Source organism: Plectropomus leopardus, chromosome 15 (assembly GCF_008729295.1).
Source record: "Plectropomus leopardus isolate mb chromosome 15, YSFRI_Pleo_2.0, whole genome shotgun sequence".
Lineage (NCBI taxonomy): Eukaryota > Metazoa > Chordata > Actinopteri > Perciformes > Serranidae > Plectropomus > Plectropomus leopardus.
In genome coordinates, this window is record NC_056477.1 from 15,776,943 (window position 1) to 15,785,352 (window position 8,410).

Here is an 8,410-nt window from a genome sequence, read left to right on the forward strand (position 1 = left end):
TTTAGCAGCACACACTATGGGCAAAACTATTACTCTTTTTTATCACTTAACATAGCCTTGTGACATGTCACCTCAGGAATCTGGATGTGTTTTCATTTGTTTATTTTTTTTGTTTTACGATGACAGTTCAGCTTTGAAAGGACTTTTTTTTTTTAACAATGAAAATAAACTTCAGAGTTATAAGATAAATATATTTTTGGCATAATGCGATGGTATAAATAGTCCAAAGGTCTCTGAGAATTTTATAATAGACCTACCTCACTGAAAAAAAAACTTCCACCAGAAATACAGAAACATGCCCCCTCAGTTGACTAATAAGGTTAGATTTGTTTTGGCACAAACAAAACCTCACAGGTATTAGAATAACTGACTTTGCATATGTTCAGTCACTATTGATGTTTCTTTGACCAGTTAATTTGTCTTATGTTGTTGAGCACTTGCATCTAAATGTCACCCTTTGCACTAGTGATTTAAAAAAAACTTGTCAAAAATGACATACTCTATATTTCCCTCTAACGTACTTGACATGTGTTTGACTTGTTTTAATCAAAGTGGGCCGTCATTACTTAATGTCTTGTGCATGTGTAAGATTTTCTTGATGTATACTGTAACTAAAGGCACCACTGTGCAAAGAAGAAAAATGTAATACCTGTAACAATGTAATAGGTCAGTTTCACTGGATGAAAGATTCACTTTTAAAATCACCTATTCTTATAATAAATATGCAACGATAAACATTGTTATGCATTTGTTGGTTATTTCACACAAACATTTAAGTCTACCACTTGTTGTCAGCTTAGTTATGGAATTTTAGGGATGAAGGGATATGTAATAATCACATATACGATCAATAGTGCAAACTGATATCGCCTCTTCTTGATGTGTAATAACATGGTTTTTGTTTTGTTTTTTCATTTTCTTGCCCCCTCAGTGAGTATCCAGATTTGCCTATTGCAAAGGCAAAAGACCTGCAGTCCACCTCCACACTGGAACAGCTCATGGCCAAACTCTGTCCCCACCATCAGAGACAGATGGTAAATGCCATAGGTTTTCTACAGACGGAGGTCAAAGCACTGGCATCTTCCAACACACAGCAAGCCTCTAACTCTACCTCTGGGATTCAAGAAACTGCTTGTTCTCCTGCAAAATCCAGCGCAGTCACCCATGAGAAGTCATGCCCAGCACTAAGGTTTGAATCCACTCCCAAGTCAGAAGTCCAGAATATGTCCTGTTCTCTCTCCAACAGTTGTTCAATGAAACAAGTCCCAGAGAATGCAGTGTCGCTGAAAACATCTGCTGGTCCTGCTTTGGATCTACGCAGCCATGGGTCAGGGAGTAACCAGACTCTGGTCACTCCCACAGCTAATCCAGTGGATGCAGAGAACAACCGTCATGGTGATCATGCTCCTCTTAAGATGAAAATCATGACCAGCAATGTTGCTGCTGGTAAGAAGTTGTCATGTGTCCTCAACACCTCTCTCTCAATTCACTCTGACACTTTGGAGGACAGACAGGGTAACTCGAATTCATCCAACAGAACAGAGACTCAAAGTGCTAGACTCAGCTCCTCTGTGAAAAGACACATTCAGGCAAGTCACACACATCAAGCTAGGCAGAGAGAGATTCTTGGGCATACCAAAGACAAACCAGCAAAACTGTTTTCAGTTCACATGACCATTCCTTCAGACTCTGTGCGGACCGCTAGAAAGACCATCAGGTCTTCCTCTGATCATAGGATTAGGGACTCACCTTGTCGGGGAATGGCTGACCCTGATCTCGGCCACTGTGACATTGTTTTTGTTGACAAACCAATTACAGAGTGTTTTAAGAAACGGCAGCGCAGCATGCTCCCACGCCGCAATGCTAGAAAAAGCACCAGAGGACATATGTATTCAGATGAAATCTGGGAATTAAAAACTGTCCGTACATTGGCTGGAAGGGGCAACTGTCCTAATCCAATGCCAGAGCTGATAACATTGGTCACCCCGAAACAAATACTTTCAAAGCCTGAAGGTGTGCCGCCTGTGGATATGCCTTTTGCTGGAGCATGCAGGGAGACAATGAATCAACAAATGTCAGCAGAAGAGTCAGATGAGAGTGTGATACCAGGAACAGGAGATTTGGTGGACGTAGCAGCCAGTGAAATAGATGTTATTGTTGAAACTAGTCAGACAGATCAGTGTCAGAGCAAGGGGCAGTCAGCTTCTTCATCTCCAATAAGATCCCCAACAGAAAACAGAGAGACAGATATGAGGATAAATGTAGAACAGGATACAAGTGCAGACTCAGGTATGACAACAGGAAGTGAAGAATGTGTTGCTCAGGCTCCAATTGAAGTGAAAAATGATAACGGGCCTAAGCTTCAAGAGGGCATATGTGAAAGTACAGAGCAAATCGTCACAGAAACAGGAGTGCAACCATTAGAAGATATAACGGCTGAAGAAGATGAGCCCCAGCTTATCGATGAACTGCACAATAGTGAGCCTGCTCCCCAGCAGAATAGCGACCTGTTACCAGTGGATCAAATTGAGGAAGAAATAGGACATAAGGAGAAAAATAAAAGGGAGGAAATACAAGATGATCAACCTCAGGAAGTTCAACCAGAGACACAGGTACAACATGACAACATTGAAGTGACAGAAAAGTCTGATACCACAAGTTCAGCAGAGCAGCTGATAGTGAAAGAGCCAGAAACTAAAACATCTGAAGCTGCTGACGGTGTTCTGCCCTCCGAAACTGAAGATGATGATGAGTATGATCTGTCCTCAAAGACACTTGATGCGCTCTTGAAGGAATTACCCCCTTGGCGTAGAAAAAGAGGTACTGCAATTCTGTTGCCAAAGCGGTTAAGAAAAACAGAAACGGTGGTTGTGGGTTTTGTCAATGGTAGACCCATATCAGCCTCTGACAGAAGTCTGCGTCGCAGATCAGGTACCAGCACCACATCACCTAGTAAAACCCCAGTCAAATCTAGTGAGAATATCCCCAACAAGACCACTGTCGATTCAACCAGTGATTCAACTGTTCAAAACAAAAATTTGGAGAACAAACCACCTGGAAAAGACATAGCTCTAAAATCGATTGAGACTACTCCTGTGATTCAGCAGGTAAATGAACCCTTCTCTTCCACACCATCAAGCTCAACACCTGAATTTCCTTCAAGGACCAAACAAATCCAGAAACAAAAAAGAGTTAAGAGAGACCAGGATAGTTTGCCTGTCCTTTCCGATCAGCGGCGACTTAGATCAGCCAGCCAGAGGCCAACTGGAACTCCATTATCACCGCCCAAATCAAATGCTATCACGTCCGGTTTATCTCCAAAACCTACTGCTACCCATGTTCCTCCATCTACAGAGCAACTCCCCTCCCTCCCCCTCTGTTCTTCGCTTCCTGACAATTCTCTTCTAGTCAGGTCATCTTCCCCCACAGCCTCTGAACAGCTCCAACAGTCCACAGTCCCAGAGACAACTGTGGAATTAAACATTGAAACGACTCAGCCGTTAGAGACAGCTTCTGAAGAAATACAAAAACCTGCGGAGACAACCTCTGAAGAAATACAAAAACCAGTAGAGACAACTTCTGAAGAAATGCAAAAAACAGTAGAAACAACTTCTGAAGAAATAAAAAAAACAGTAGAGACAACCTATGAAGAAGAACAAAAAAACAAGGAAGGAAATAGATTGCAAGCCAGACAGAAACTAAGGTCTACAAAGGCTGTCATACACGACAGTAAGAATGTGAAGCAGCAACTTAGTAGCGAGGTATCAAGTTTATTAGAAAAACAAAGTCCTATCAAGACTGAAATGCAAACACAGACTATGCCATTAAGAAGTAAGCGGGTTCTTCGAAAGGAGGCAGAAGCAAGTAATGTTGCTTTGCCGCAGAAGCCAAATGTAGCATCTTTAGAAGACAGGTCTGCAAGTGGAGATGATATCAGTTCTTCCATACCAGACAAACCAACAAGAATGCCATTAAGAAGTGAGAGCAGTAAGGCTGAAATGTCCAACCAGTCTGTTACTCAGTCATCACCAGTGGACAACAAGAAATTAGCTTTGAGATCACAAAGACTGGCTGTACCCTCGACCAGTTCTCTTACTATAGCTGGAAGACAGAGTGATGTGGCTTCCCCTGTCAGAATAATGCCAGAAAGGGTAACCAAAGCTCAGGTAAAGCCCCTTCCGGTGTCTGTTACATCTGTGGTGCCCCACAGCTCAGCCATCCCTATCATAACACAGAGACCTGAGCCCCCAAAGCAAACTAACAAATTCTTTGAGACTCTGACTGGAGAAGAAAACCAACAACTAATTACGAATCTGAACATTAAGTATGATAAAATGCAAAGAGGTTGGGTGCAAATGGACAAAGAGGGTCAGCCCGTAACAAAATACAAAAACAAAGCAGACAGACAGGCAGCTATATGGAAAAGTAAACGAAGGGCACGAAAATCAAAATCTTCAGAGCACCAGAAATACTCACCTGTCCAAATGCTCTTCATGAAAGGTTTTAATCTCACCAGTATTTGTCGTTGGTTCCTTGAAACAACAGAAACAAAGTCCCTTGTGATTGTCAAGAAGGTGAACACACGTCTTCCGTCAGAAACTCAGCTGTGCTTCCACAGCTCATCAAGCCCTCCAGGGACCTCTCAGGGGGTATTTCCAAGCCTACAGGCAGAGCGCCTAAAGAAACATTTGAAAAAGTTTGCCATTGCGTCTCCTGTAAAGAGCAATCCTAAGAGTCAGAAACTCATTGCTAAAGCACTGGAGCAAGAGGCTAATGCAGTCAAAGGGAAAGAAAGAAAAGAACTGCCCAGTACTACTCAGACTTTGACTAAGACACACTCCTCTGCCAAAGCCCATGCACAGACAGGTGAACCCCAGAAATCATCTGGTAAATCAAAGAATCCAGCTAGTGCAAGGATCTTAAGGAAATACTCAAATATCCGAGAGAAGATGCAGGTTCAGCAAACCAATGTTAGACTCAAAGATGCCTCAAAAACAAACAATATGAAAAGGCTGACCACCAAAAAGCCTACCACCAAGTCAAACCTGAAACCATCTTTGAAGGCACAGAAATCCTCGCTACCTGTCAGTAAACATATGAAAACATCTGCAGCAAAAATGGAAAAAAGGAAAACACTGGCTGGCAAAAAACCCACAAAGAATCCTGTTCAACAAAGGCAGGCAGTCAAGGCTATGAGCTGTAGTAGAGCTTCAAGAGATACAACTAAAAAAGAAGAATTGCCAAAGAGATGTTCTCAACGACTGGGGTCTCCTAGAATATCCGAACATAACCCTGCTGACACATCTAAAAGCAAGGTTGACCATAAAAAACAAACTGAAGCAGACAAATTAGGGATGGAAAAACCTGCTGTCAATAAAGTGAATTCCGCAAAAACCCAAACAAAGGAATCATCACAAAGTACTTTTGCTGAAATCAAAGGTACAGAGAATGCCGTAGAAACCCAGCAGAGCATGGATGTCAAAGGTCTGACCTCACCTGACCAGGTACTAACAAGGTCTCAGAGGAAAATGGAGGCGGCAGTCCCTGTGAGTGGTAGCCCCAGTCATGCTTCAAAGAGGGCAGTGAAGTCCATAAAACCACAAAATGCATCTCCTAAATCCATCAAGAAAGCTGAGGGACCTACACAGACAAGAAGAGGGGCTTTAAAGTCTCCCACGAAGAGAAAACAGGTAGCCTCGTTGCCACGCAGTGCAACAAAATTGGCTACCAAGAGAGCTCAGGAGCTTTTAGAGACCCCAGTGAAACGTACCAGGACATCACTCTCAAAATGAAATACTTGCAGAGAAATCGTCTTTATTAAGATGATTTTCTTTTATCTGGAATATATTTAAAAAGTCCAGACACATTTTCTGATCTCGCCAAACTCTTCAGAGGACTCCTTCTTCAATAGGCAAATATTTAAAGAAGGAACAGATTTTGAAAGTTGATATCTGCTTTTGTAAAGCTTCAGTGTGAAAAACAATGAAATTATGGAATTATTGCTGAGCGTTTGCTCTGTGTTCAGGGACGACAGTGCATACAAGTCCTACATGATGTCTAGCAGATGTAGTTGCTGTTTGGCTTTTTCGGGACTTTTCGGCAAGTCAGGAGATAGCAACAGCCTCTCAAACCTCATTTTAAAAGTTGGGATAAAAAACATCAAGCTTTGATGCATTTAACAAGGTGATATTACATTTATTCACCATCCTATTTTTTTGTCATTTTGTACATAGTTATTGTGTTTTAGTTGATATAATGCACTGCAGTTACTCTCCGGAGAGCTTGCTGTGAGAAGGGAGATCTGCTTTTGAATCTGTTTTTACTTACTACTATCTCCAGCCTGTCTTCCTTTCACAACATTGTGAATATGAGACTGTTGTGACCCGGTGCCTTATTTATGAAGTGTCAAGTCATAGAATGTGTTGCTAAATGTGAAAACTTCTGCCCATTAGTTCTAATGACTTCCTAGTTCTTGGAGAGGCAGTCAACATTCATTTGCTTCACAGAGCGTGTGAAAATAGTTTCCGTTCCACACAGTATGTGCCTCGTGTGTCATCTGTAAATTCTCATGTTGACTGAGGCGGTCAGATCTCTGATCTACTCCTATCTGAAGGGTTTATTTTCATATTCCCATTTTCCTGGAGCATTAACTTAATATTGTTCTTCCTTTTGTTGTATTAGATGTTTAAGCAAGTGCAAGTCTGCATTGTTTAGACAGGCGTGCTCTGTATGTGTCATGACAAACGTAATGACACATACAGACGTTTGTATTTTCTCTGGGGTCAGAATCCATCATTTTGTATCTCTGTAGTCACTTCTGACCATTGCACCCATTGTTATCTGCTCATAATAGGGACTTCATGTGAGTATTTTACCCGCTTCTGCATGTGTTAAGTCTTTTTGATGTGGAGACAACTTTAGTGCTTTTGCCTCACTAGAACTGAAACCCAGAAATAAATATTTATGTCCCTGAGCTCTGAAAATACTAGCCTCATTGGAGACTGTATGTACTTTTAGTGCTGTACTGAAAAACCCTGTGAGATGACTTTGGGATATTAGCTTGACTGTGGCAATATTTCCCAGCAACAAAGGCCTGGTTGGTTAATATGAATGAAGTGTATGGCCTCTCTAGCATTATTGTCAAATAACAGGGTGATAAATTCCCTCCCTGCATATACACAAGTTGGATGTACATTTTTGGGGTAGTCTAGTCAAACATCTGAGTTGTGTATCCAGGTATGTTGCAGTTTTATGTTATTTTTTGTCAGGCAAATGTTCTCATAATGTGAAGTTTTGTAACTTCCACAATAGTAACTTACATAAGTGTATTGTCAATTGTCATTTTTAGCACGGTGTTATTTGTTTTTATTATGGTAATTTCCTTTTAGAGGGTAAATCATCTGTAAATGCAAAACATGTCCGTCACATTTTTATTGTTATTTAAGAACTCCATGTAGGCTTACGACTTAAGCAAATCTAAAACAGCCCACCAAATATCAGACTTGAACATGTTTATTCTTTGCAGTTGCTATTTAAAGAATTTGATTTTTGTATATTAGAAAGAAATAACTGCTTTATTTGTGGTAATCCTAAGAATGAAACATCTTTATGTTAAGAACTTTGTATTTTTGCTGGAGTTGATATAAAGATGTTTGAATTTTATCTTTGTTTCTTGGTATTTATAATTTTGTTTTAATGTTGTGCAAGCAGGCAAAGTTGAACAAAGTTGGTGAAGTGATGAGGTGAAAGCCAAATGGCTCCTTGTGCTTGAAATGAACAGGGTTGTATATTTTATTTTTAAAAGTGTTATACCCATTATGGGGGGCTGCAGTGAAACTGTCTGAACTGCACATAAGGTATAGAACGGTTATTTATGCCTTTTGGACGGCATACAATGCTATGACATTTTTGATGCCATTTTGGATGACATGCTATATTATGACTATTTTGGTGCCATTGTGGGTGACATACTATACTATGCCATAAAATGTTTGATGCCATTTTGGGCAATTGTCCAAAATGGCATAAAAATTGTCATGGTATAGCCATGGCATTGTAATGCCATTTTATATGACATTCTATACCATGATCTATACTATGAAATGGCAGAAAACGACACAGTACAGGATGTCGAAAATTTTTCATTTTTCGCCATACTATACTATGTCTTTTTCAGCCATTTTTAAGATGCTATATTATGATGATGACCTTTTTTCAACATACTGCACTATGACGTCTCTCTAAAAGCTATAATATGTTATGTATAATATGTATTCAGCCACTTTTTCAACATGTCAAAATTTGACACAATATTATGTCATTTTCAGCCATTTGGTTGACATGCTATATCAGCTGATATGTTGAAAATTGTCAAATTATGACATGTTAAAAAAATGGCTGAAAATGACAT

General features: G+C 40.3%; 1 protein-coding gene across 1 annotated transcript; it reads left to right on the forward strand.

The window, feature by feature from the left end:
* Nucleotides 1-204: 204 nt before the first annotated feature.
* On the forward strand, nt 205-7,634 carry wu:fc17b08. The gene is made up of 2 exons (XM_042502596.1): nt 205-212; nt 932-7,634. Exons 1-2 carry the CDS (start codon nt 205-207, stop codon nt 5,790-5,792), a joined length of 4,869 nt encoding a protein of 1,622 aa, XP_042358530.1. The 3' UTR covers nt 5,793-7,634.
* The last annotated feature ends 776 nt before the right edge of the window (nt 7,635-8,410 follow it).